At 55.3% G+C, this 27,185-nt stretch overlaps 2 protein-coding genes across 8 annotated transcripts in view; one reads left to right on the plus strand and one right to left on the minus strand.

Moving 5' to 3' along the window:
* The window catches only part of DRC1 (dynein regulatory complex subunit 1), a 58,986-nt gene extending 50,700 nt beyond the window's left edge, over positions 1-8,286 (plus strand). For 4 of the 6 annotated variants that reach the window (XM_064364262.1, XM_064364266.1, XM_064364263.1 and 1 more), the window contains 6 exons: positions 1,066-1,155; positions 1,657-1,746; positions 4,269-4,495; positions 5,986-6,129; positions 6,785-6,887; positions 8,035-8,271. In XM_064364262.1, coding sequence (XP_064220332.1) covers positions 1,066-1,155; positions 1,657-1,746; positions 4,269-4,495; positions 5,986-6,129; positions 6,785-6,887; positions 8,035-8,091 — 711 coding nt within the window. In that variant the 3' untranslated portion in view covers positions 8,092-8,271. Of the gene's footprint in view, positions 1-1,065; positions 1,156-1,656; positions 1,747-4,268; positions 4,496-5,985; positions 6,130-6,784; positions 6,888-8,034 lie in introns of all 6 variants that reach the window. The other 2 variants (XM_012475554.2, XM_064364264.1) reach the window with 1 other exon arrangement.
* A 1,779-nt stretch (positions 8,287-10,065) lies between these two features.
* The window catches only part of OTOF (otoferlin), a 98,798-nt gene continuing 81,678 nt past the window's right edge, over positions 10,066-27,185 (minus strand). The window contains exons 25-46 of one of the 2 annotated variants that reach the window (XM_021674401.2): positions 26,967-27,101; positions 26,108-26,269; positions 25,781-25,900; positions 25,204-25,365; positions 24,931-25,093; positions 24,316-24,446; positions 23,254-23,283; positions 22,724-22,852; positions 20,971-21,037; positions 19,974-20,110; positions 19,711-19,845; positions 19,316-19,453; positions 18,546-18,673; positions 18,270-18,440; positions 17,466-17,626; positions 16,567-16,709; positions 16,080-16,168; positions 14,450-14,548; positions 14,064-14,305; positions 13,197-13,375; positions 13,002-13,102; positions 10,066-10,319 (exon numbers count right to left, since the gene is read on the minus strand). In XM_021674401.2, the coding sequence (XP_021530076.2) occupies positions 10,139-10,319; positions 13,002-13,102; positions 13,197-13,375; positions 14,064-14,305; positions 14,450-14,548; positions 16,080-16,168; positions 16,567-16,709; positions 17,466-17,626; positions 18,270-18,440; positions 18,546-18,673; positions 19,316-19,453; positions 19,711-19,845; positions 19,974-20,110; positions 20,971-21,037; positions 22,724-22,852; positions 23,254-23,283; positions 24,316-24,446; positions 24,931-25,093; positions 25,204-25,365; positions 25,781-25,900; positions 26,108-26,269; positions 26,967-27,101 (3,003 nt within the window). In that variant the 3' untranslated portion in view covers positions 10,066-10,138. The remainder of the gene's footprint in view (positions 10,320-13,001; positions 13,103-13,196; positions 13,376-14,063; positions 14,306-14,449; positions 14,549-16,079; positions 16,169-16,566; positions 16,710-17,465; positions 17,627-18,269; positions 18,441-18,545; positions 18,674-19,315; positions 19,454-19,710; positions 19,846-19,973; positions 20,111-20,970; positions 21,038-22,723; positions 22,853-23,253; positions 23,284-24,315; positions 24,447-24,930; positions 25,094-25,203; positions 25,366-25,780; positions 25,901-26,107; positions 26,270-26,966; positions 27,102-27,185) is intronic. The other variant, XM_064364267.1, reaches the window with a different exon arrangement.

Below are 27,185 nucleotides of genomic sequence, written 5' to 3' on the forward strand. Positions count from 1 at the left end.
GCCAGCCTGAGTCAGGAGTGGGCCGGTCCTCCCCTGGCCAAGCTCAGGGTTGGGGCCTGAGGAGCAGAGTGGGGGCCCAGCTGGAAAATGAGCCTAACCTCAGTTGATCAGCATGGCACAGCTCAGGCTGGCTGGAGGGCTCCGGCCAGCTTAAAATGATGCTGGTTCTGAGACAAGGTGCACCAGCTCACCTCCATGAACCACTCGCTAAGTGACATGGCCACACTGACATGGCCCTTCTCAGGGGCTCGTTTTGGGGGTCACTCTGGGTGTGTTGGGATTTGGATGTCTACACTGTATGTTAGCAAGCATGATTCGACTTGGTGTAAAAGCTGCCTTGAGCTGGCCCAGCTGGAAGTTGTGTTGTCGTCTGACGTGGGCAGTGTTGGTTTAGATTTTATGGTTCTGAGTGCGTGTTCTTTTGGGACAGTGGGAGCAATTGCCTTTGGCTGGCTTCTGCCTCTGAGGGTGCTGCTGCTGAAGGGGTCAGGTGGCAGGTTCTGCCCTCTCAACCTGCAGCTGGACGCAGAGGCCACCTCCCCGTGGAGCCCTGCCCCGGGCATCCCGGCTCAGAGTGGGCACCACGTCTGCTCGGCTGCCCTCTCCCCTCCACTGCAGGTGTGCTGTGTTTTCGGGGGCCCACTGCCCTCCATGGCTCCCTCTCCTGCTGCTGTGTTCTGTAGATATTTGGGGACAAGACTATGGGTGAAGCAGGAGCCTGTGACTGGGTCGGCTTTGGACTGCGGTGGGGGCCTCACACATTTGCCCAGTGGCTTGTGGATGAGGTGGGTTGGTGCCTTTCTGGGTGGGAAAAGCTAAGTCCATGGTGAGGCTGGGCTTTGTCCCTGGCCTTGCTTGTTCCTGGCCTTGCCCCCTGTGGGCAGGGGGGGAGGGGGCTCATGGGCACCCCAAGCAGGCTTTGCTGGGGCTCACTGCTGGCTCCCATCCCTGGGCGTCTGCTCCGTGGCATGGTCCCTGCAGTGTTACACAGAGGGCAGCCGCAGACCCTGGGACTCGCTCCTGAAACCTGTCCCCAATAGGAGATGCCTTCTTCCTTCTCCCCAGGGGTTCCTCATAGAGAGCAAGCTGCTGAGCCTTCTCCTGCCTCTGGAGCAGAGTGAATGCTATCTGCTGAGGCTGGACGCCATCTTCTCCGTGAGTCCCACGGGGCTGGGAGGACACGGGCGGGGCTGCAGCCGGCCATGTTCTCAAATGGTCCTGCCATTGCCTCAGCCTTGGCAGTGGATGAGGGTCTCCTGGGCTTCCCCTGCTCCCTGTCACCCCCTTCCCTTAACCTACTCTCCACGAAACACACTGGCCTCAGACTCCAGTGTCCCCCACCCCTGCCCCTTCCTCTATTAGCATCTTCCTCTTAGACTGTAGGTTCTCCCTGACACCCCCAGACTGAGATGTGTGTGCAGCCCTACTTGGCATCCTCACAGCCTTGGGATCCCTGTGGAGCAGTTCCTGGCTCTGTGAGCATTGTTTCTGTGTGTTCTGATGTGTGTGTCCCCAAATCCACTGTGGCTTCCCAGCATTGGATGAGTGCCCTCCATGGCCAAGACTTCTGCTCTTAGGAGCTGAGCACCTGTCAGCTGCCCAAGCCCCTGGCCTCTTCGATGGGGTTTTTGAGCAACCATCCTGTTTTTTCCCCAGGCCCTCGGAATTGAAAGTGAGGATGACTTGTATAAACTGGTGAACTTCTTCCTTCAATATCGAGCTCACCATTTATCTTCCAGCCTCCAGGTAAGGCGAGATGCAGTGAGAACAATGCACTTTCAATTCTCCTGGAAGCCTCCAGAGCACAGTGCTGGCTTCTGGAGAAATAATGGGGCTTGCCGGGTGTGGTGGCTCACGCCTGTAATCCCAGCACTTTGGGAGGCCAAGGTGGGTGGATCACCTGAGGTCAGGAGTTCAAGACCAGCCTGGCTAACATGGTATAACCTGTCTCTACTGAAAATACAAAAATTAGCCGGGCATGGTGGTGTGCACCTGTAATCCCAGCTTCTCGGGAGCCTGAGGCAGGAGAATCACTTGAACCCGGGAGGTGGAGGTTGCAGTGAGCCAAGATTGCGCCACTGCACTCCAGCCTGGGCAAGAGAATGAGACTGTCTCAAAACAACAACAACAACCAAAAAAGTGGGGCTTTTATGTCAGGTATAACTGACTTTGCATTTTCCTTATTGTTTATTGATTTGTCTCTTTGTAAAGGGAAGAATTGCTGGGGAATGAGATGCTGTTCTTATACTGAGGCCCAAGGAGTCTTTTCCTGCACCCTCCCTCAAAGCCAGGTCTCAGCCACTGTGAGACCAGAGCCCACCAGGTTCTGAATATTTTGATCCTTAACGCTTTCCCACAAGGCAGGGCCCGTTTGTCGTACATATCTTGATTGTAATTGATTTCAGAAGGTGAATCAAATATCAACTATTTTAAAGAAGTTGCCATATAAAAATCGTATAACATTTCAATTTAAAAGTTAAAAATGTAAATGAAAAATGTTTTTAGTACTGCTAGCCCAAGGCTGAGTATCCTGACATGCCTCTAAAAAGAGTTGGCTGGGCTAGGTGCAGTGGCTCATGTCTATAGTTCCAGCTACTTGGGAGGCTCAATTTAGCCCAGGAGTTTGAGGCTGCAGTGAGCCATGATTCCACCACTGCACTTCAGCCTGGGTGACAGAGTGAGACACTGTCTCTAAGGAGAAAAAAAGAGAAAAGAAAAAAGAGTTGACGGAATGGACAAAACCACAAAGCCATAAAGGGATTAAAAGCTATATTTCACTACAGAATTTTAAAACAATTCTGTAGGGCAAAAATTACGATAAGCAAAGTTAAGAGACAAATGACAAGCTGCAGAGTATATTTTCAACTCATATCATAGTTATGGCCTCATTTCCTTAATATATAAAGAGCTCTCAGAAATCAATAAGAAAAAGACCAACAACTCAAGGAACAGATAACAAATATGAATGAACAACTCCTAGGAGAGGCAATACAGATAATTCTGAAACATATGAAAAGATAATCAGCCTTCCTTACAATAAGAAACATGCAAATTAAAATGGCTGAATTCCATTTTGCCAACCTGTTATGTTGGCAAAAAAAAACTTGATAACACATCAAGTATAACATAGTAATGACTGAGGTGTAAGAAATAAGCACAGTCATAAGTTACTGGTAGGAGTTTAAATTGTAACTTCCACTGAGGACAATTTTGTAGTATCAATTACAAAACTATATACACTTTACTTTGAAATTCTTTTTTTCTTTTTTGAAACAGTCTCACTCTGTTGCCTAGGCTGGAGTGCAGTGACACGATCTCAGTTCACTGCAACCTCCACCTCCCAGGTTCAAGCCATCCTCCTGCCTCAGCCTCCTGAGTAGCTGGAATTATAGGTGCCTGCCACCACGCCCGGCTGCTTTTTGTATTTTTAGTAGAGACATGGTTTTACCATGTTGGCCAGGCTGGTCTTGAACTCCTGACCTCAAATGATTTGCCCACCTTGGCCTCTGAAATTCTTCTTCTAGGATTTTATTCTCTAGATATATCTCAGTACAGTTGGAATGGTGTATTTATTGTAGCTGATTCACTGTAGCATTGTTTGAAATGGCAGAAGATTAGAAACAACCCAAATGTCCATCGATGAATCTATTTAATAATATATGGTACGTCTACACAGTGGGGTACTATGAAACGGTGGAAAAAAAACGAAGTTCTTTATATATTCACATGAAAAGATACCTAAGGTTTATTGGTATGTGAAAAAGCAAACTGCAGAACTCTGTGTGTATCATAGTATCACCGATGTCAAAATGAGAAGGAAAAGTGTATGTGGGAAAGTGTGTGCATGTATCTCTATACAGACGTTACATAGACACGCTATGTCCTTAGAGGTCAATTGCATGAACTGCAAGGTAGGAGTAGGAGGAAGACCTTTTAAATGTAACAATTAAAACAAAAATTGAATTTGTATTATGATTCAGAAGGAGATTTATACCATGCAAGTTTTACGAACTTCAGTAAGATGTACACCTGGGAGCTTGGCTTTAGAAACAGAACCTCTCCGTTGTCTCATAGCCTCCTAGTGCCTCTGCCCACCCCATCCCCCTCTGGCCACTCTTTCTCCTATTTCTGTCCCTGCGTAAATGTCTCCCTGGGCAAGCTTTCTGTAACTTTCTCTAAACTTTTCTGGTTTTCCTTCTTCCTGCCTCTCTCTCCGTGCTCATGCTCATGTGTCTGCAGCCCACCACTGTCCCTGCGTTTTTCTCCAGAGCAAGCCCTGCAGTCAGGCGAGTGTGGAGGAGGCTGGCGTGGAGGGGACCAGCATGGAGTCAGAACTGGAGCTGGCCGAGCGGACAGAGATGCAAGGAGAAAAGGAAGAAAGCCTGGTGGAGGGGAAGAAGGAAAAAGAGAAGACCCCAGCCTCCCCCTGGGTCATCCACCCCAATGATGTCCTCAAGATTCTGGAGGCCTTCGTCATGGGTCTGAAGAAGCCTAGGTGGGCTGTGGGGCTGGAGGGCTTGCCTGAGACCAGGACCAGGGGAGCTGGATGGGCTGGGGAGCCAGGCAGAGCCAGTGAGTGGAGAGGAGGCCACTGGGCAAGAGGCGGGAAGTAAGGACAGAGCTATCTGAAGGTGGGCTAGGGGAACCAGCCGCTGGACAGACTCAGGAAAGCAATGGGGTGTAGTTGTGATGTGCACTTTTTTTGTTCATCATTCATTCAGCAGACATGCACTGAAGTCTGCTGTGTGTAAGCACTGTGGTGACACTGCCTTGTGATCAGAGCAATAGTCAAAGCACATCCAAGGCACACCGTTGTTCAGAGGAGGAAGTGGCCGTCTCCATGCGGCATGTAAGAGAGGGTTTTGGGAGGAAACAGCACCGGAACTGGGTGTTCTCAGGCAGATAAGATGGGGTAAGGGCATTTCAGGATGCGGCAGCATGGGGAAGGTCTGGTCTGTTCCAGAATCATCACAGGAGGTCTGGCTGGAGTGTCAAGGGCCTGGGAGGTGGCACTGGTGGGTGGGGAGCCAGCCAGGTCTTGGAGAGCCTTTAACGATTAAAGCAAAAATTTAATTGTATCATGATTCAAAAGGAGATTTATAACGTGTAAGCTTTATGAATGTCAATTAGATGCACACCTGGGAGCCGGGATTTAGAAACAGAACCTCTTCATCATCTCGTAGCCTCCTAGATCTTAGGCCCAGTGCACCTAAGATCTTTGTCTTTACCCCGTGGTGGGTGGGAGCCAGAAAGGACTTGAAGCAGTTGAGGAGCCGTGATTAACCTTGCCTTTTAGAGAGATCATGGTGGCGGCAGGGAAGGGATGATGCTGGATACAGGGAGAGCATCAGGAGGCTCATCCAGGTGGGAAGTGAGGATCCCCCAGATTAAGGCTGTCATGGGGGGATGGAGAGGACATGACTGATTCAAGTGCTGTTTTGAATGCACTGGTGCAAGAGATGGGCACAGTGATGAGCTGTAAAGCTGGCGAGGTAACTGATTGGGAGAGAGAGGGGTGGGTAAAACACTGATTATGCCTTCACGAAGGTAGCAGTGGTGCCGAGTCAGGAACGTTGATGATAAGCATATGTTCTTTCTGAGAACCTGCCACCAGTTCAAGACCAGCCTGGCCAACATGGTGAAACTGTCTCTACTAAAAATACAAAAACTATCCAGGTGTGGTGGTGGGCGCCCGGAGTCCCAGCTACTCTGGAGGCTGAGGCAGGAGAATCGCTTGAACCTGGGAGGTGGAGTTTGCGGTGAGCCAAGATAGCGCCATTGCCCTTCAGCCTGGCAACAGAGCGAGACTCCGGCTCAAAAATAAATAAATAAATAAAAATAAGGAGAACCTGCCACCATGTAATAAACTTGGACTGCTGAGTGGGAAGGCGACAGGTGGGAAAGCAATAAGCCTGTGACTGGCACTGCCTGGGGGCCTGGGTAGTGCCCAGTGGAGATGACGGTCGCAGTGCTCTTGGCCTTTAGGGACTCGCGGGCCCCACTGAGGGTGCAGAAGAGTGTGCGCAGCAACTCCAAGGACTCGGAGTACTGGCAGGCCCTGACCACGGTGATCCCTCCCTCCAGGCTGAACCTCTGGGATGCCCTCTACACGGCCTTGGAGAAGTACCAGTAAGTGTGCAAGTCATGGAGCAGGACGGCGCTGGTGGGTGGGTGAGGAGCAGTCGCCGGGAGCAGCCCACGTTTCCTGCCTCCCTGTCCCACCAAACCTGGGAGGGAAGAGCCGCCCTTGGCAACTCCTGTGTGGGTGGGTCCTGTGGGGCAGTTGGTCTTGGGCCCTGCCCTGCCTGTTCTGTTCCTGCTAGCCTGGCTCACCTGGCGGCTGGGTAAAGAGTGTAGTTCTGGGCCGGGCGCGGTGGCTCAAGCCTGTAATCCCAGCACTTTGGGAGGCCGAGGCGGGTGGATCACGAGGTCAAGAGATCGAGACCATCCTGGTCAACATGGTGAAACCCCGTCTCTACTAAAAATACAAAAAATTAGCTGGGCATGGTGGTGCATGCCTGTAATCCCAGCTACTCAGGAGACTGAGGCAGGAGAATTGCCTGAACCCAGGAGGCGGAGGTTGCCGTGAGCCGAGATTGCGCCATTGCACTCCAGCCTGGGTAACAAGAGCGAAACTCCGTCTCAAAAAAAAAAAAAAAAAAAAAGAGTGTAGTTCTGGAGTCTCCCTCTACCTGTGGCCAGAGCAGAAACACCAAGACCCTGGCCCCTACTGGGCAGAGGATGGAGATTTAAGTGAGCCTCTAACCGATTTTTCTGTCCAAAGCCTTGTCCTGACCCAAAGGGCCAAGCTGCTGTTGGAAAACAGTTCTCTGGAGCAGCAGAACACAGAGCTGCAGGCGCTGCTGCAGCAGTATCTGACCGCTAAGGTGGGCGGCGGGACCTTCCAAGGAGGGTGGCAGGTGGTGGGGGTGGGGCCGGGGGACAGGAGCTGGCATTAGGGAATGAGGGGCCCCTCCCCACCAGAGGCAAGGGAGCTTTGCGATGTGATGTAAAAAGTCAACAGTGGCACCTTGAGACAATTACTGAGCAAAGGAGTAGATCTTGCCTGAAGTCTCCTCCTGGACAGCTCCGGGGTGACAGTGGCTCTTTGATGCTGAGGTTTCTAGTGCCAGTGGCCTGCTGGGACCGCTCTGTGTGAAGCAGTGCCACAGCCAGGAGCAGCTCCCCAGCTACAGAGCCCCCAGCTGTGTTTCTTCTTCCATCCTCACTACCGCTGTGTGACGTGGACAGGGAGGAAATGATGCTCCCCTTTTCATAAAAAGGACAATCACAACTTGGAGAGTTTGCAACTCGTTTGGAGCCTGGGCTCTTTCCACCCGCCAGCCCCGGTTCCCTGCCTGGGATATGACTGGAGGGTCGTCCTCACATGGGGGAAGAGGCTCTGCTGGGGCAGTTATTCCCTGGCCCCCATCTGTGCCCACCGCTGCAAAAGTTGTGGGCAACTTCCCCATGGCCTGGCAAGAGGAGAAGGAAAAAGTTGGTTACTAACATTTCCTGCCCTGTGGGTGTGGGCTCCTGGAGCTGGGGCTGTAGGCCAGGAAAGCCATGGCATAGCTGTTGCACACGTGTGAGGTGACTGGGGCCAGCCCCAAGTCCAAGCTCAGGGGCATGTGGCCCCAGCGTGGTCCCAGGTACCAGGCCACACCTGAAAGGGGAATGTAGTGAGCCTTGGCCTCATAATGACCCTTGACCTGTGACAGGGCCCAGGCATTCTGGACTGTATGGGTCCTGCTTCCACAGATGCTACTGTGTACAAGAGGCTGGGGTGGAGGAGGTGGGGCAGGCTAGACTGGGGATGGCATGGGTGCATGGGTGCATGGAGAGGGGAGAGGGGAACGGATGGGCGGGAGATGAAGAATGCTACCAGAGGCCACAGCTGGAGCAGAAGCTGAGCAAGAAGGCCCAGGCTTGTCTGCTGCAGGGAGGCAGCCCGTGGGAGAGCCAGCGTCGCTTGCAGGGGTGGCAAAGGAGGGCCCTGGGGAAAATGTAACGACCGTCACCCTTCCTTTCCAGATCAACTCTGAACTGCAGGTTCCTCCCACTCAGGTGTTGCGGATACCCACAAAATAGAGCTGGACCTTCAAAGGCCGGCGTGTTAGGGCTGGCCTGATGCTGGTGCCCATGCCGGAGCTGGCTCGTACACCCAGTGGGCCGCACCTGGGCCCTCTCTCTCAATTATCCAGAGCTGTCTTGCTGGCCTGGCAAAATAAGGAGCCAGAGGAGTTACCTGTGTCCTGCATTATGATTAAAGCCTTTTAAAAGTTGTGGCTGAATCTCTTTAAAGAGGTCATATCTAGTGATACTAGGCTGCTGTCCCTACCTCTGTGTCATGAGGGACTTTACCTGAGGCTCAGACTGTGGTGTGAGCCAGAGGCCAAGGCCAGTGGCGTGGGGCTCCTTTCTTGCTTTCGGGGGCAGCTGGTTTCTATGGGTGGAGGCTGGAGCTTTTGGACCCTTGTGGGGTCTTAAGCCTTCAGACTGGCCTAGGCCCAAAAGATCCTTTCGGTGCTTTGGGGGCCCCTGGGTCCAGGCTGGTGTGTGCTTTGGGCAATGGTGTGAGACCCCTCCTGTGGGCAGTTTGGGTGGGCAGCCCTGTGCCTGAGGCCTGCCTTGAACCCTGGGCGCCAGACTCTACTTGAAAGGGAAAGGCCACGGGAGCCGGTACTGAATCCACCAACCTAGAGTCCTGCTGCCTCTGCCCTGCACCTGCGGCTCCTCCTCTCAACTTGACCACCTCCCCCAACACCTGCGGCTCCTCCTCTCCACTTGACCACCTCCCCCAACACCTGCGGCTCCTCCTCTCCACTTGACCACCTCCCCCAACACCTGCGGCTCCTCCTCTCCTCTTGACCACTTCCCCCAACACCTACGGCTCCTCCTCTCCACTTGACCACGTCCCCCAACACCTGCGGCTCCTCCTCTCCACTTGACCACCTCCCCCAACACCTGCGGCTCCTCCTCTCCACTTGACCACCTCCCCCAACACCTGCGGCCCTCCTCTCCACTTGACCACCTCCCCCAACACCTGCGGCCCTCCTCTCCACTTGACCACCTCCCCCAACACCTGCGGCCCTCCTCTCCACTTGACCACCTCCCCCAACACCTGCGGCCCTCCTCTCAACTTGACCACCTCCCCCAACACCTGCGGCTCCTCCTCTCAACTTGACCACCTCCCCCAACACCTGCGGCTCCTCTCAACTTGACCACCTCCCCCAACACCTGCGGCTCCTCCTCTCAACTTGACCACCTCCCCCAACACCTGCGGCTCCTCGGCTCAACTTGACCAGTGCGGACTTGTCAGCTCAGTGCTTGACTTTTTTTATTTAGAGAAAAATCACCACTCAAGAAAAACAACCAACAGTAACCCAGAGGCAGACAGGGGCAGCACTTAATGGGGCAGCTCCCGGCTGCAGCTGAAAGGGCTGGAAGGAAAGGGGGGCAGGTGTGCCCAGGATGGCGAGTCCCCTCTGCTGCTTCTCACAGCTCCTTAGCTGGGCTTGGGGGCACTGGCTGGCGCAGAGGGAGCTCTGGGAAGTATGGAAACCCACAGGCAGGACAGGCGACACCCTGGGAAGCAACAGGAGACAAGCAGAGCCCAGCAGTGGCAGAAGCAGCCGCCCTGGGACTTGTGGGCAGGGTCTGGCCCCTGCTGCAGATCAAAGACCAGTGCTGTCGGCAGGAGACGTGACACGGGGATACCTTTTGCTCTTTCATTCTTTTTAAACTCTGGGCACTGGCCCATGGTCCTTGGCTAATTTCACTAAAGCTTCAATCCTGTACTTGGAAGGCCTGGGGAGGGTTTTGGGAGGCTTCCTCTGGAGCCTGGGCCTGAAGAAGGGTGACATCTCAGCCAGGTGGCGCAAGAGAGACCCATTCCAGGTCTCCACCCCATCCAAGGCTCACCAGCCCAGAGGCAGGGGTCAGAAGAGCAGGACTGCGCAAGCCGCAGTCTGAGGCAGTGAGGACGGGCAGCCCTGTGGCAGGAGGCAAGCTCTGGGCCCAAGGCATGAAGAGTGGGCATGGGGCACCTCAGGCTCCCCAGGGGAGATGGGAGAGGCCAAGCCACCGAAAGGAAATGTGGCAGGCCTGGGGAGCGGCTGGCGGGAGCTGGCGGCATTCATGCCCCAAGGAGCTTTTTGACCATGTAGCCAGGGAGGCTGTAGAGGAAGAGCCCCAGCATGAGCAGCCCCAGCAGCGCCAGCACGATCTTGATGATGAGCCACTTGTACCGGGTGCAGATGAGGTACTTGATGGACTTGAGAGGGTTGAGGAACCAGACGAAGGCCGTGTCGGGCCGGCTGGGAAGAGGAAGAGAGGAGTCCATCAGCCAGCGGGCAGGAGCTGCCTCCCAGTGCACACCATCCTCTGTCCTTCTGGATCCCAAAAGCAGTGAATGCTGAAGCCAGGATTTGAGCCCATTTCTTTCTTTTTTGAGATGGAATCTCAATCTGTTGCCCAGGATGGAGTGCGCTGGCTCACTGCAACCTCCACCTCCCGAGTTCAAGTGATTCTCCTGCCTCAGCCTCCCTAGTAGCTGGGACTACAGGCATATGCCACCATACCCAGCTAATTTTTTAATATTTTTAGTAGAGATGGGTTTCACGCATTTGCCAGGATGGTCTCGATCTTCCAACCTTGGGATCCTCCTGCCTTGGCCTCCCAAAGTGCTGGTATACACGCATGAGCCACCACACCCTGCCAGGTTTGAGCCCATTTCTAAGTACCCAGCTTGCTGCTTAAAAAACCCTATCCTCCCTGTGGGACCTCTGGGGCCCGAGTCTCCTCCCAAGGCCTAGATGGGAGCTACTCGCAGCATGGGGCAGCCTTGGCCCTGCAGGCAGTTCTCATGGTTAGCAAGCTCCTGTGGTCAGCTCATTCTATGTGCTGCCTCATGTCCTCGGTGAGACCAGTGTTTCAAAATCTCTTCCTTTCTGATGGACATAAACGTCTGCTCCCACTGGGCCCTGCCGAGGGTCTGAGCTGCCCCCGTGGGGCGCAAGCCGCCCTCACTGAACTGCCCACTGTCAGAGTGCAGACCCACTCCACCTTCTGCAGAGCCTCCCAGCCGAGAAGCACCCTGCCAGCCTCACTATGGGTTGTTCGTGTTATAAAAACAATAGGTTTCGTAAAATATCAAGATACAAAGTGAAAGTACCGAATATGCATTTTCAAACTACTGCCTCCCAGAGGACATGGTGCGCAGCCTCAGAGCTGAGCTCAGTATTGGGGGGGACACCGGGCCAGGGCTTGGGTGCAGGGCACCTGGTTTTGAATGGTTTTCACAGGCAAGTTAGGACCTCTATCAACCTTGGTTTCCTCATGTATAAAATGTGGTTACAAGCAGTTATCTACCTCCTGGGGTTGGTGCAGTGGCGAAGTGAGCCAGTGCCTGGGGAGCTCTGAGCACCTGTAGTGGGTGTTCAGGTCATGGTGGTTATTAAATGTTTGAGTTGAGGCCGGGTGCAGTGGCGCACACCTATAATCCCAGCACTTTGGGAGGCCAAGGCAGGCGGATCACAAGGTGAAGAGATCGAGACTATCCTGGCCAACATGGTAAAACCCCGTCTCTGCTAAAAATACAAAAATTAGCTGGGTGTGGTGGCATGCACCTGTAGTCCCAGCTATGAGAGGCTGAAGCAGAATTGCTTGAACCCAGGAGGCGGAGGTTGCAGCGAGCCGAGATCGCGCCACTGCACTCCAGCCTGGTGACAGAGTGAGACTCCATCTCAAAATAATAATAATAATAATATAATAATAAAATGTTTGAGTTGAATGGAACCATGAAGGGCAGAAAACAGCCCTGGACTGGAAGGTCACATACTAGTGAGAACCATTTCCAGACCCATTGGCTAACCCTAGCCACACCCTTCCCTCTTTCCTGTCCATAGCTCAGCTTCTTTCTGCCAATGAAATTGTGTTAGAGTCTGTGAGAAACGTGGCTGGGAGCAGAGGTGGTGTGCAAAGAACACAGGATTGGCAGTCTGGAAACCTTGGCTAGAGTCCCGGCTCTACCCTAATTTGCTGGGTGACCTTGAGCAAGCTATTTCACCTCTTTGGCTTAACATGGAAAAATGTAAGATAGTCATTTCTAGCTGTGCGAGTCTGTTATTCTGTCATAAAAGCTTGAAAGTGGCTGTGTATGTTTGTATGGGCTTAAGTGTGTGCATGTGTGTGCTTGAAAGCATGTGTATGCACTTGCGTGTGGCACGTATGTGTGCATATATCCTTGTTTGTGCTGGTGTGCACATGTCTGCATATTTGTGTTTGTGAATGTGTGTGTGTGTGTGTGCATGCGCACGCCTGCCTAGCCCTTGGTCCAGAGGAAGAAGAGAGAAGTATCAGACCCAGGAGGCCGCTGGGCTCAGGCCCCGAGGATCTTCTTGACCAGGTAGCCAGGCACAGAGTAGAGGAACAGGGCGAGGAGGAGGAGCAGCAGTAGGAGCAGCAGCAGTTTGAGGAGCAGCCAGCGATACGTGTGCCACAAGAAGTAGCGAGCCGACTTGAGAGGGTTCAGGAACCAGATGAAGCTCGTGTCGGGCCGGCTGGAGCATGAAAAGTAGACAGCGCAGAGGAGGGACAGGGAGGAGAAGGGGTTGGGTGTGGCGAGGGGCCCGGACCAAGAGGGAAGCTGCCCTGGGCTGTGTGTGCAGTTCTAGGCACCCCTCTGGCCATCGAGGCTGGCTGAGGTCCCAGAGGCCACCACTGGAGCTGACTCTTGACAGCAAAAGCTAGGAAGGGAAGAGCATTTATCTCTGCTAAATGGTGTCTTTACCGGAGAAGTCCTACTCTCCAGCACTCCTAGCCCATCCTCTGGTTCAAAGAGATGTAGTGGGATTCAGGGCCGGCAGAGGGCAGGGAGGAGGCTCCCCCGTAATGAGGCTGTGGCCCAGGAAGAGATGGGGTGTCTGGGGAGCGTCTCCTTCTGTTCCAGTGCCCACAAGAACCAGCGTGGGGAGGGGCTGGGCAGGCAGGACACTCACTTGGGTTTCTCTAAGGGGTCAGGTTCATTGCGGGCTAGGCCCACTGGGTTCTTCTCTGCCTCCTCTGCTGTTAGTAAATGCAACTCAGCCTCCACCTTGCCCTGCAGAGAACAGATAGGTCCCAGAGTCCAGGCCAGGTGCTGGACCTTTGGCACCCCAGCCCTGTCTACTGCCTGAGCTGGAAGGGGTGCACACCGTGAGCTCAAATTCATCGTTCTCATTGCGGGCCAGGAGGGGCCACCAGCCTTTGACGCGCTTTTGCTTGAAGATGGACACCAGGGGCACGTCCACCTCCCCAGTGGCCATGTCCATGGTGCACTGCTTGGCTGTCTTTGCGCCCCGAGGGAACCGGTTCAGGTCCAGCTCGATGGCCCCTGTGGTGACCTTAGAGTCAGCTCTGAGTGAACAGGGCTGGGGTGGGGTGGGGTGGGGTGGGAGGGGTCTGGGCTCCTCGGCCCCTTGTTTGCTGAGTGCAGACATCCCGAAGTCCAGAGCTCATCCTCCTGCCTCACTCCCAGCTCATCCTCCTGCCTCATTCCAGCAACTGGCCTCAATGCAAGCATGCTCGTGAGCTCCCTGGGCAGCCCCAGCCCCCACACTTCACTCAGGTCCTTCTTTCACCCCAGAGGGTCTCCCCCGGGGTCTCCCCTGCCACTCCCCACCATGCATCCATTCTGTCAAAGACCTGCTAATCCCACAAGATTGCAGACGCAGATTAGAGTTTCAGGGGGAAACCCTGCTTTACAGAGAAGCAACCTGAGGCCCAGGGAGGTTTCCCGACTCCCTTAGGGAGCCTTTCCCCTCCCCCATCAGCACTGACTGCCCCCTTCTTGGTGTGCCCAAAGCTTGTTGTCAGCCTGGTTATGACACTGAGGACATCTGCCCAGGGAATGCTTAAGTGGGTCCTTGGGGGCGGAAACCCGTCAGACACCTGTGGGTCTCACATGACTGGAAGCAATAATGCCTCCCCCAGGGGCGGGGCTCTCCCTGTCCCTTCCTCCCCGGCCCCTGCCCCTCCTCAGTTCTGGATCCTGAGCCCCCCATCCCCGCCCTGCTGTGCACCCAGGAAGTCGTCGGCGGAGAAGTGGTCCGCGTCCCAGATCTGCAGGGTGAGCCGCGCGGGGATCTTGTACTCGGTCTCGTCCCAGGAGAACATGGACTCCTTCTTGGAGATGACAATCTTCTCTTCCGCTGCCAGGTAGTCGAAGGGGAACAGGTAGCGCCAGTTGAAGTTGCCCTCACCGGTGAGGGAGTGGTAGTGGACGTCTGTGTCCTGCTTGTCCTCCTGCTGGCCCTTCAGCCACCTGCGGGTGCCACATCTCCACACCTGTGGCCAGGCCGGCGGGGCCTCTCCCACCCACAGCCACCTTCCCCCTGCCTCCTCTCCTGCCCCCCAGGAAGCAGAGCCCCCCAGCTTAGTCCCTCCCATGCAGGGACTGCTCACACACCCCCGCACGAAGATGTCACTGGACTTCTCCCCTGTGAAGAAGTCGTCGTCCTCCAAGACCACCTCATCTGTGTTCCAGATGATGACCCGCAGCTCGTACCTGGGCCCAGGGAGAGAGGGTTAGCAGCCTCCAGTGGGGGTTACGCCAGGGTGCCAGGGCTGGGATGGCAGGTGGAGAGAAGCCCTGGGGAACTTGGGGTCAGCAGGTGGCCTGGGCCAGGCTGGGGCTGGAGGAGTGATGGGGGTGGGGGGAGCAGAGGCATGGTGGGGGTGCAGAGGCATGAAGAGGGGGAGCAGAGGCATGAGAGGGAGGGCCCGCCAGGCTCATGGCTGTGAGTGGCAGCGGGGAAGCCACCCTTTGTTTCAGATGCTAGTTTCAAGAGAAGTCTGCATTTAAGCCCAGTAGCAAGCAATGGAAGCCCATGGAATCTGGTTTCCTGTATGTCCCTATCCCCAAAGAGGCTTTTCCCCTCAAGGTTTAATTGTATTTATGAATGATGTAGTTCATTTCAATCATTAAGAGTAAGGCTGAGTCATTCACTAAAAATTGATCCGAGCATGGCTATCCTCGGATTGCAGAAAGGGCTGAGAGCCCAGAGTGGCCCAGAGAGTTGGGTGCCCCCTAGTGACAGGCCCTGGAACAGCCAACTCAGGGCCTCAGGTTTCCAGGACATTCCTGGCAGAGCTGGCTGCACTTGCCGAGGCCAGTGCAAACAGGAGTTCAAGACCAGCCTGACCAACATGGTGAAACCCCGTCTCTGCTAAAAATACAAAAAAATTAGCCAGGTATGGTGGCGAGCGCCTGTAGTCCCAGCTACTTGGGAGACTGAGGCAGGAGAATTGCTTGAACCTGGGGAGGTGGAGATTGCAGTGCACCTAGATTGCACCACTGCACTCTAGCCAGGGTGACAGAGTGAGACTCCATCTCAAAAAATAAAAAATAAAAAAATGCAGGGCCACTTGTCATAAAGAATTTCAAGATGGCAACATTGGAGCATGGAAACAAGAGTGGGACTGTGTGTGGCGTCCTCCATCCCTGAATCCAGGCACTGCCTGGCAGCTGGGCTCAAACCTGCCGCTTTACGGATAGGAAACCTGGGTTCTTTTCACTCCACCATGTCCTGCCTCTTCCAGGTACTCACTCCTGCACACATCACCGGCAGGCACTTTAAAGGAAACTCGGCAGAACATTACACTAGCCTGGATGTGAGGACGATGCAGGGCGGGCTCCCAGGGGTTGTGTGTGTTGTGAAGGAGTGTGTCAGTGTGAGCAGGTGTGTGGGTGCCCATGGGAGTGCTGTGCTGTGTGTGTGCATGAGATGCATGTATAGGGGTGCGTTGACTGTGCAGATGGAAGTGTGCTGCGTGGGGCTTTTCTCCCTCACCGAAGGCGCAGGGTAGAAGGCCTTGTCCTGCCTTAGCACATGGGGGCTCTCCAGAACGTGTCCTAAACTCTGCTGATTGGTTGGTCAGTTTCTACCCCATAAGGCCCAGTGGCCACACCCAGGTCCTTGGGATGCCAACTGGCCAAGGCCATCTGGGCCTGAGCCTCCCACAGGAAGGGTTGGGCCATGGAGGGAAGTGGGTGAGGTGGACTGGGAGGGAGTAGCACTGGGCCCCGGGGTGCTCACTTCTTGGGCTTCCGAGGGGAGATGTCCAGAGGCGTCCCAGGGGCTGGCATGTCCATGGGGAACATGTCCACCCACAGCTCCAGGCGGCCCTGAGGAAGAGGGATGTGGAAGATCTCCCAGGCCTTCTTCCTCTGCCCAAGAAGGTCAGCTCTCCTCTCCCTCCTAACTTTTGTTCTGTCAAGGACCCAATTCATCAATTTCCATCTTTGGATGCCAGGAATTCCTATGATGTCACCAATAGCCAATCACGGCTTCTGAGGGAGACAACCCAGGTCTGCCTGAGCTGATGTAATTCTCACTCAAAGCAAAGACACTTGCCATTCAAGTTACCCCGAGGGACCTTGGTGAGGAGGTGCCTGCCAGGTTTTCTGGAATGCAGCGGACAGCAAGAGGCCTGAGAGGCCCGGCTTCTACCTTTACCGACCCAGGCTGGGAATCTCTGATCCCCTATACCCAAGACCCCCAGTCTTGGCCATGCCAGTGTCACCTGCTCGATGCCCGGCTTGTCAGGGTTGAGCAGCGGCCTCGTCTCCACGTGCTCCGGCACCAGGCGACAGCCCACGCGGGGGATGTCCTCCCAGTGCCTCAGGGCTGACAGCGCCACATGCTCCTCCGTGGGCTTCCTCTGACCTGTGGGTGCCAGCGGCTCAGCTGCCCACATGGTTCAGCAGAACCAGGAAACCTTTGCTGGGGCTAGGGACTCAGGAGCACAAAGAAGCCCCTGTGCCATCACCTATCTACCCCACCTCCTTTTTACTGTTGGGGAAACTGAGGCACAGGAGGAGAATTGGCCTGCCCAGGGTCTCAGCTGCCCCACGGGGCTAAGAGAGGTCTGTGCCCTTGGTCCTCTGCTGGGGAAAGCTGACTGGAGAACTCTGCTGGGCTGTGAGAGAGGGGTCAGGGAGGGGAGAATCCACTTCCTGTCCCAGCACCTGAAAGTGATCAGATACCAGCACAGACACTTCCTGAATCTCTGCTTCTCTGGGAAGTGTCTCATGGAGACAGGAGTAAGTTTAGGGATTAGAGCCAGATGGACCTGGGCTGATGCCCTTGTTCTGCCTCTAAAGAGCCACATGACCTTGGGCAAATAACTAGAACTAGGATCTTGGTTTGTTCATCTGCAGAACAGGGATAGCCTCTGTACCTCACTGAGATTCGGACAGAGAGAAAGCAGGTAGGACTGCTCTGTACCTGAGGGGTGGAAGCACAGAGGCCAGGCAGACAGAAGCGGGGCTCTGGGCTGATGAGCAGAGGGTGGCTAAGCCCAGGCTTAGGCTGAGGACACCCCAGGCTAGGCTGTGAGGTTCCACAGGGAAGTGTGGGCCCCTCCTGGCCTCTGAACCCCCCTGGAGAGGGAGCAGGCGGCTGTATCCAGTGCCCCATTACCGTTCTCATCTTCAATCTCAGAGGGCCCAGTGAAGACTCGGTTGGCCACCTTCACTCTCCCAGGAGGCCCAAAGTGGGGGCCGTCTACTTTGCCGTCTTTGCAGAGGCGGGTCAGGATCTGGCTGGGCTTCATGGGGTCCCGCCAGATATTGTAGCCGTGTCTGTGGGAGGGGACACACAGGCTTGGAGGGGCTGGGTGGGACTAAACCATCCTGGATGACAGCTGGTTGTGGCCAGTTCTCTAAAGTCGACTGTTGCCCTCATCAGCAAGTGAGTCTGATCTCTCCTGCCCTGGGCCCCAGGCTCACCTGAGACACTAGGGCTGCTGGAGGCTGAACCTTCCTGCCCTGGGCCTTGGCCTGTGTATCAGTGTCCCCAACCCAGCCCCACTGCATCCCCTCACTGTGCCCACTCCTCTGGAACCTCAGAGACTCCCATGAGGAAACTGAAAACCAGAGAGATGAAGGGACTTGGCCAGGGTCACACAGCCTATAAGTGGCAGAGCTGGCCCAGATCCCCAGGGGACTCTTCCTCTCCTCCTCTGCTGGCCCCCACCTTCCCTAGCCCACTTGTCTCTCCTCATCCTGCCTCCTCTGTCCTGGAATTCTCTGGTCCTCTCCTGGTCTTGGGATCTGCAGTCCTGTGTCCTGAAGGCTGTGCCCAGGGTCTGTAGGAGCAGAGGCCTGGCCTGGGACAGAAACCTCAATATGTCTACCTTCCCAAGTCACCACGATCTGAACCTCATTTTAGAGTGGAGGCGAAGCAGGCACACTGCCCCCGCCCTCTGTCCCACGCCCCACACACGTGGAGTAGGTCTGGGCGATGCCACAGGTGGCACGGTGCTTGCTGTAGAAGCGGTTCTCCAGGTCGATCTTGGTTTCCCCAATGAGGTCATCCGTGCCCACCAGGTCCCAGTCATACACAGCCACCGTCAGCATGGATTCCATGGGGAAGGAGGCCTCGATGTCAAAGGACCTAGCAGGGTGGAGTTAGGAGAAGGGTTGAAGGGTGGGCTAGGATGGGAAGTGGTCTGGGCTGGAGAAGTTGGGCTGTGGCAGGGGAGGGCGCCAAGAGGCTTACTTCCCAAAGACAGGGTTGAGCTGCTTGGAGATGTAGTTCTCCTTGTCGCGGATGTCAGTCTTGCCTAGCCGGATGGCTATGTAGGGGTCAGCTTTGCCATTGATGTCTGCGGGGTGCAGGTCTGTGGCCTGGGATGGGGAGGAGGGCTGCCTGAGCAGGCTCGCATGCCCTGTTCATCTTCCAGTGCCCCTACCAGGCTGCCCAAGGGTCCTATGATGGTGAAGGGCAGCGGCAGGAGCACTGGACCAGTCAGGAGACTTGCTGTGTGACCCTAAGCAAGTGGCTACCCCTCTCTGGGCCTTGACGTCCTCCTCTAGAAAAGATGAGAACTAGACCAAATGACCTCCTTGGTGCCTCCCAATCTGGGGCTGTCAGTATGCAGCTCCTTCCTTTTTTTCCTTCTTTTTTTTTTGAGACGGAATCCTGCTCTGTTGCCCAGGCAGGAGTGCAATGGTGGGATCTTGGGTCACAGCAACCTCTGCCTCCCAGGTTCAAGGGATTCTCCTGCCTCAGCCTCCAGAGTAGTTGGGATTACAGGTTGTGCCACTGTGCCTGGCTAATTTTTGTATTTTTAGAAGAGATGGGGTTTCTCCATGTTGGCCAGGCTGGTCTCAAACTCTTGACCTCAGGTGATCTGCCCGCCTCAGCCTCCCAAAGTGCTGGGATTACAGGCGTGAGCCACTGCGCCCGGCCAGGATGCAGCTTCTTCAGTCCCTCCCGGACAGGAGGATGGGGAGACGTGCAAGGAGGGGAAGTGATGGGAATCTCACCCGGACCACATAAACTCGGACCAGCACATTGATGGGGTCATTGCTCGGGATGCCCTGGAACATGCCATAGGTGGGATCGTAGCCGGCTTCCCGGGACACGTCCTCTGGGAGTGGCACTTTGTACACGCAAAGGGAGCCCTGGGCAAGGCAAATGTGGGTCAGGGTGTAGGTTTGCCTAGCAGGGGTAGCAGTCAAAATAGCTAACAGCACTGGGAGGGCTGGACCCCGATGTGGCAGGGCCTTCGCCCTTTAGGAGCTGAGTCATGGGAAAGTCCAGGGCTCTAGACTTTCATGGAGGGAGTGGCCAGGGCAGTGGTGGAATGTGAGCGGGAGAACCTGTGTTGGGGCAGGGGCCGGGGGGTGCTCAGGGGCTGGGCCTGTGCTCCTTGCCTGACCTTGAAGCGGCCCACAATGCGCTCCTCCTCGGTAGAGCCATCCTCGTCATCCCCGGTCTTGCCCCGAAGCAGGTTGAAAGTGTGCAGCCAGTCCTCAAAGTTATCAAACTCGGACTCCAGCTCTTTGGGGTACACCTGAACCAGACCATGCCATTAGGGGGCGCTGCCTGGTCTCTGGCTTTCATCCTGCCCCATCTGCGGGATCACCCCCACCCCCACCTCGCCCCTGAACTCCCTAGAAGGCTCTGCTTCCAGGCTCTCACCTTAAGCTCATCAATCTTGGGTTTCTTCTTCTCAGGGGTCTCGGACCCCTGGCCCGAGCCAGAGCTCTGGGTTTTCTTCTTCTTCTCCTCTTTGGCGGCCCTTGCCTTCTCCTTGCCCTTCATTGGCCCCTTCAGGCCTGGCCAGGAGCAGAAATGAGCAGAGCAGGAAGGCCTGGATTCAGACCCAGCTCTGACACTAATTTGCTTTACTAATTTAACTCTCTGATGTCCATGTACTGTCAAATGCAGACAATACCCCCGGCATGCCCGCCTCATGCAGGTGCTGGGGGCCCCAGGAAGCTCATGCTCGGGAAGGTGTCCGAAGGCCATCATCATGCTCTTTGGCAGAGAGGGGCAGGAAGGAGCAGAGGTTTGGGGACGGAGGCCTGTTCCTGCCCATTTACTTTCCTCACTAGCTTCCCTCTTCTTGTCCCTAATAATAACACTCTGTATTAGCATTTCCCAAACTGCATTCAGTGGAGCACCGGGTGCAGATGCTGCTGGCATGCTTTAGAAGAAAGGGTACTGTGGTCTAATAAGCTGGAGAAATACTTTATACTATGTCTTCCTTTTAGAGATGTATAATAACATTTGCAAAGTAAAGGCTCTGAGAAGTCCTGCACAAAAACAGCCTGTTTCAATCAGCTTTTCCTAAACTAATTTGACCAACACTAATTTATTCCTTCTACAACACACCCATCGATTTTCTTCATGGAAAAGAGTCTGGAAAATGCTGGATGGAATGAGCTCTGAGGTCCCTTCCAGTTCTGATGTTCTGTGGCTCTGTCTATCACTGTGGGTGCTGAACTGGTCAGAGTAAAAGCACCGTAAAGGGCCTGAGCCTGCCCAGTGCCCATGGATGACTGATGCTGTTTTCCTGGCTACTAAGAATGGGAGGGCTGGAGGCAGGGGAAAGAGAAGCAGGTGGTGGGTGGGCAGGACAGCCGGCCACCCAGGGGTGGGGACAAGGAGGCAGAATCCAGGCTCCAGGGCTTACCCTCAGTATTGTCCATCTCATCCTTCTCCTCCAAGTCAATTCCAGACGGCTCTTGTTGTCGAAGTTGCTGCCAAAAAATGAGACGAGAAGGAAAGAAGGTGGGTTTCCTGGGGAGGAGCCTGTTGACCCCAGATTGTGGGCCCAGACCAGTTTTAATGCACTGGAAGTGGAACATCTTCCCGACTGCATTTCAGATCCACTATGTGCTCTGCTTAAGTGAATTAAAAAGAAGTTTATAATGTGTACCATGTGACTAATGGTACTTAGGGGTTTATGCATCTTTACACTGTGTATCATTAAAAAATAGTGTATCTTAATGTTGCTTTTAGTGGTATTAATAAATTGTTTTAATATAGAAAAGTATAACAGTAAGAAAATGTGCTATGTTTTCTTTCACTCAGCACATCCCATCTTACTGGAAACTAGAAACCAGGTTTCGGCTAAGTCGCCACCGCCACCTGGTGGCAGTCTTTGAAAATTGCAGGAGTAGAGACGATAACAGGTAGCCTCTTGCAGCTCCAGCCCGGCCAACTTGATGGTGGGAGAAGAGACTACTCATAGTCTCCAATGATCTGTTCTCCTATTTTTAGAAGTTTTGCTGGGCACACAGCCACCTTGATTACATTTCCCGCCTCCTTTGCAGATAAGAGTAGCTAAGGGACTAGATTCTGGTCAATGTGAGTGGAAGTGATATATGCAACTTCTGGGTTGGGCCCTGAGAAAGAAAGGCGTATGCCTCCTCTCCTCTTTAACCCTTCCTGTGCACTTGAACTCGAACATGATGTTGAGTCACCTCTAACCCTACAGACGTGAGAAACAAGAGGTCAGGATCTTAGTTCTTGACACCTCTGAGCCACCATACCAGCCTAACCCCCACTCTCTGAGATGTTAAGTGAGAAACTACTGTCTTGTTCACGTCACTCTAACTTGATACAGCAACTTAATGTGTGCTCTAACTAATACGGATGGTAAATGTCACACCCAGCTTGGATCACAGAAAGGGCCTGGGAGAGAGTGTGACTGGATCAGCTCTGGCCCCACTGAGGAAGCACAACTGCAGGCACGTGTCCCTCCTGGCCAGGTGGCCGGTCAGAGCGCCCTGAGCTAGGTCGGCAGTGTGGAGAGGACACAAACAACAGAGAGGAGAAATGCACTTTCTAGAACTTGCAATCTGGCTAAACAGATGGAACCCACATATAGGGGAAGAATCATTCACGTGCTGATGACCAAGATGCATAAATTAAAACAGTATGGAGAAGAGTCGTAAGGACTATTGATAAGCAGTTGTTCCCTTATGGCCTCTGAGAACATGTTTCTCCTTTTTCACAAAGTTCGCCTGCTCTGGGATGCCTTCCCTGATTCCCCCAGACCATGATTTGCGTTTGTTATCACCCGATCCTCTAAGTGTCTGTTTACATGTCCATTTTGCCCAGTAAACCGGGGGCCCCTCAGGGCAGGTATGCTATCTTTTGGCTCCCATAGCACCTAGTATGGAGCCTGGCTCATTGCATATACCCAAGATGCATTTGTGGAATGAATCAATGAGGACAAAAGGAAACCAAGCCAGTAAGGTAGACCGGATTACCATCTGGGAAGGTGAGTTCTGAGCAGGATTTCAAGGATGTGAGACAAGGCCATCCTAAGCTCACATGAATGGAGGTAGGACCCAGCTCCGGGGGCCATGGGAAAGAAGCTAGACAGGAAGGACTGAGTGTGGAGGGGTCGCCTCCCCTCACCCTGCCCGAGGTCTCACCTCCTTCATGGTGTCAATGGAGGCAAAGTACTTGGACCACCAGTCCAGCATGCTCTCGTCTGGCTCCTCCTCATCCGGCTCCTCTGCAGTGCCCTTCTTCTTCTTCTTCTTCTCCTTCTCCTCCTCAGCCTGTAGGTTGGCCAGGTCCAAAGTCCTACATGGGCCCCTGCTGCCTGGACAATCCTGAGCACCTACACCCATCCTGCCATCTGCTTGCAGGAAGCCTTGGGCTCCGTGAGGCTCTGGAGAGCCACCCACATCCAAAGGGCAGGGCCTTGTTTTATGGAGGGGGTGCCATGACTCGCAGAGGGTCATGACCTGCCCAGTGTGAGCCACTGGCCCAGGCAGGACTGGCACTCAGAGTCCTGCACCCACCCAGCTCTTTTCCACTGCATCTTGGGGGAGATGTGGTGGCCCAAGCGTGCGGGGGCTGGGCTGGCTCTGTCCCTGATGCTGGGCCCTGTGGCCTGACACCGTTGCCAACATAGGGCCCTCTCACCCCAGAGCCCCTGCATGGTCCCCACACTCACCACATCCACCTTGACAACGGCATCAGAAGTCTGCAGAGGAACCGAGGAGACAGGGACAGAATTAGCCACTGGGGCCTGAGTGGCAGGCAGCATCCCAGCACAGGGTGCGTGGAGGAGCCGAGATGGAAATTACTGGCAGCCCCTGTGCCCACAAGGCCAACTCTGCATTAATAAGAGCACTCTGACTGGTGAGTCTGCAAAGGGTCTGTGTGAGGATGTTTCTTTGGATGGCCAAAGGAACAGGGTTGGGGAGGGGGAGCTTGCTCCAGGCTGGCCGGCATTCTGCCCTTCCCTGCAGGGCCTGCAGCTTGTAGGCCACTCCCACATGCAACCCCCAGGTGGCAGATCTCTCTCTGGCAGATGAACGGTCCTAGTCCCAAAGCCAGGAGGAATAGGAAGCTTCTACCTGGAAATCCTCCCTCTACCCAGGCCAGGGAAGTGTCATTTGTGAATGGCTGGGATGGAAAACAGGTACCCTTTGGAAAGGACACTGGTGATCTCAAGGAATCATTACCTATGGTGTCATTTGTTGGAGTAAAAATTATGGCAGGTGATTATCTTAAATGGTGATGGCTTGCTCTGTCTCTTATACACACATACCACACACATGCACACACACGCATAGGCACATACACCACATGCATGCACACATACACATTTACACACCACACGCACACACATGCACATTCACACACATGTATGCACACACATGCACACACACCACACACATGCACATTTATACACCACACACCACGCACACTTACACACCATACATGCACACACACACATTTGCACACCACCCACATGTATGCATGTGCATATGCACATGCACCACACATGTACAGTTACACACCACACACACACACACACAGGCATGTGCATTCCAGGACAGTGTTAGGAGGGAGCCGTTTGCACACACAATCAAGGTCAGCCCCCGACAGTCACATGCCAAAGGGGGTTCTTAGTGTTGTTCTCTCTCAGGGTAGATAGTCTGGTTCACAGGATGTGTCACACGAAGTCATACGTTCCCAGCCAGCGCGGGGCCGACCCCATCCGCCTTACCGCGTCTAGCTTCACCATGGTCTCCAGTTTCTTGATGGGTACCTCTGGCTCCATGTTCACCACCACCTCCCCTGTGGAGTGAGAGGAGGGTCCCCCATTGCACAGCACACAGCAGCGCCGGAGAAGCCTGACTGGACAGACAGGTGGACAGACAGGCAGACAGAGGAAGGAGCAAGAGGAACAGTGAGACTGGGGGGCAGGAAGGTGCAGAGAAGTAAAGCTGATTCTGGAGCTTTCTGAGGGAGAGTGAACAAGGCAGTCAAGGGAGGAAAGATGGGCGTGGGGAGGGAGGAAGAGAGCCCGAGAGAAGGGGGAGCTGCGGAGGCCGGCGGGAGGGAGGCAGTGGCGGGGAGGCCCCAGTCTTCTCCATCAGCCCACACAGGGGGCCTTCTGCACTCAGGTCCTCCCAGGCTGTCTCCAGCTCTGCCCTCTCTGGCTGTAGAGCTGGGGTCAACCTGGGCAGCCTTCCTAGCCCACCAGGGTGGACCTTCTTCCCTGCCCACCCCCTTGGCCCCAAGGAGCAAACTCTGGCTGTCATTTGGACTGGACTGAGACCTGGAGCCCTGCCCTGGTGGTGCGCAGCCAGGCTTGGCGGCAGGGTGGGTGTGGCCATACCCGTGGTGTTCCAGCTGGGGGCCGAGCGGTCTGGGGGCCGGTAGATGAAGCGTCGCAGGGAGCTGACAGCATGGGAGCCCACCAGTGTGTATCGGCCAAAGGCCCGGCAGTCCACCACACGGATGTTCAAGGGTGGGTGCAGCAGCTCGTTCTCTGGGAGGTCCTGGGGTGTTGGCGACAGGAGCCTGAGCCTCCGAGAAGGGGCAGAGGAAGCCGCTGGCTGAGTGGAGCCACACTGGCCACAGGACAGTCTCCACCAGGGCCCACACTCACCACTTCAAACCACTTGACGAGGGTGTTGAAGTTTGGATTCTTCTTATAATTGTGGATCAGGGACGACTGCACTCCTTTCCCTGCACACTCAATGTCCACACGTGGCCGGTCCACCTGGGCCAGGTTCACCCGCTTCAGGTCCCGTAGGCCCCAGAACAGTACCTGGGAGAGGGTGGTGAGGAGAAGAGAGCCCCTTGGTCAAGGGAGCCAGCCGTGGGGGCGCTGGACCATCCGAGAAGGAATTGGGCAGTGGGATGGGCAGAAGCCCGCCCCAGATTTCAGACGGCGAGAGCAAGGCCAGGAGAGCGGAGGACGAGGCGGGCGTCCTCCGGGGATGAGGGTGGGGCTGCCGGGAGAAGGGGTGCAGAGTCAGGGGTGCAGACAGGAGAGCTGGGCATGGTCCTGGGACACGGCAGTGTGACTTGGTGCAGACGGGGGCAGGCCCTGGACTGGGCAAAGGCCTGGGGCTGCTGCTGGCTCCTGGTGATGGTGGTGGGAGGGGGATGACAAGTCACTTCCCCTCCTGGGCCCTCAGTCTCCTCATCCGAAAGGGAAGGGCCACACGGGGCCCTCGCACCTCCACTCGGTACTTGCTGAGCACGGGCCGGATGCCCACAGGCACAGGCATGATGGGACCTCGGTCCACGTCCACCGGGCCATTGATGGGGGGCAGGTCAGGCTTCCCTGCTGGCCCAATCTGGGGAATGGGGGTCACAGGTCAGACACTGGGGAGCCCAGGGGCAGGATCTCTCTCCCCATGAACTGTTTGCCATGAGATCTGGGGAGACAAGGAAGGCCCCCTAAGAACCACAAATCCCCAGCTTTGGTCAGGATGGGAAGGAGAGAGGCCCCCAGGCCCCAGCTCCCAGCCCTAGCCCCCAGCCCCTCCTCCCTACAGTCCCACCTGCAGCAGCTCGAAGGCTGCCAGCAGGTCTCCGGCTGTGGCATTGCCGCGGTAGATCTGGTAGTACTCAAGCTGGGGCGGGAAGCGGGGTGGGCAGTACTCCTCGTCTGCCATCTTCACCAGGGGCTTGGCAAAGGTCCGGCCCATGAAGTCGGCTTTGCCCTGACACAACAAACAACCCGGGTGCCTCTTGGTGCTTGCTGTCCACACCTGTGATCTTGTTTAGTCCTTACCACAGCCCCGTGAGTTGTTGTAAGGGACAGGTGTGATCCCCCCATTTTACAGATGGGGAAACCAAGTCTTGGGGCCCGCCAAAGACTTGTTCAAAGCCAAGCAGTCAGTGAATGGCAAATGCAGGGCTCAGGACTGGACATGAAGTCCTCCTACCTCTAGTCTAGTCTGGGTACCTCAGCAGCTGAGGTGGTGCGGGGGAAGGTGGCTCGCTAACTCTCGGGGATCACCCCAATCCCTTACTCCCTACTCCAGAACCTCCACGGAGGGGAAGGTGGCAAGGCTGTTCCTGGTTGTGGTAGGTGTAGGCAGGGGTAGGGGAACCTTGGGGTGGGGAGGCTAGGGACAGCAGGACTGGCCAGCACATCTCCAGGGCTCAGTCTGTGGGTGACAGGAGGTGAGGATGTCCTGGCCGGGGAGGGGTCAGGCTTCCACAAGCGGCAAGGAGGCATCTGGATGGACTGGGTGGCAGCCCAGCTTCCCAGCCAGCACCTAGCCAAGGAGCTCTGCTGCAGGACAGGGGGTGGGTGGTGGAGGTGGCTGGCATAGCCTCAGTGCAGGTGGACTGCAGGGAACCAGGGCCAGGTGTGGTGCTGCTGGGGTCCCTGGCACCAGAGCCCATCCGCACCATGGTATCCTGGTCGTAGATTTCAATGACAATGATGGGCGGGTCGTCCCTCAGCTCCTGAGCTTCTCCATAGAGCTCCAGGTTGTCGAACACCAGCATCTGGTCCCAGGTGGGACACAGGGTCTCATTCAGCACCTGCAGCAGGGGATGGGGAGACAGGTGACAAGCGACAGAGGGTGGGCAGATGCATGAGCAGAAACCTCCCCTACTCACTCAGCT

Source organism: Aotus nancymaae, unplaced genomic scaffold (genome assembly GCF_030222135.1).
Source record: "Aotus nancymaae isolate 86718 unplaced genomic scaffold, 86718_ANA_hifiasm-v0.15.2.pri h1tg000057l, whole genome shotgun sequence".
In the NCBI taxonomy this organism is placed as follows: domain Eukaryota; kingdom Metazoa; phylum Chordata; class Mammalia; order Primates; family Aotidae; genus Aotus; species Aotus nancymaae.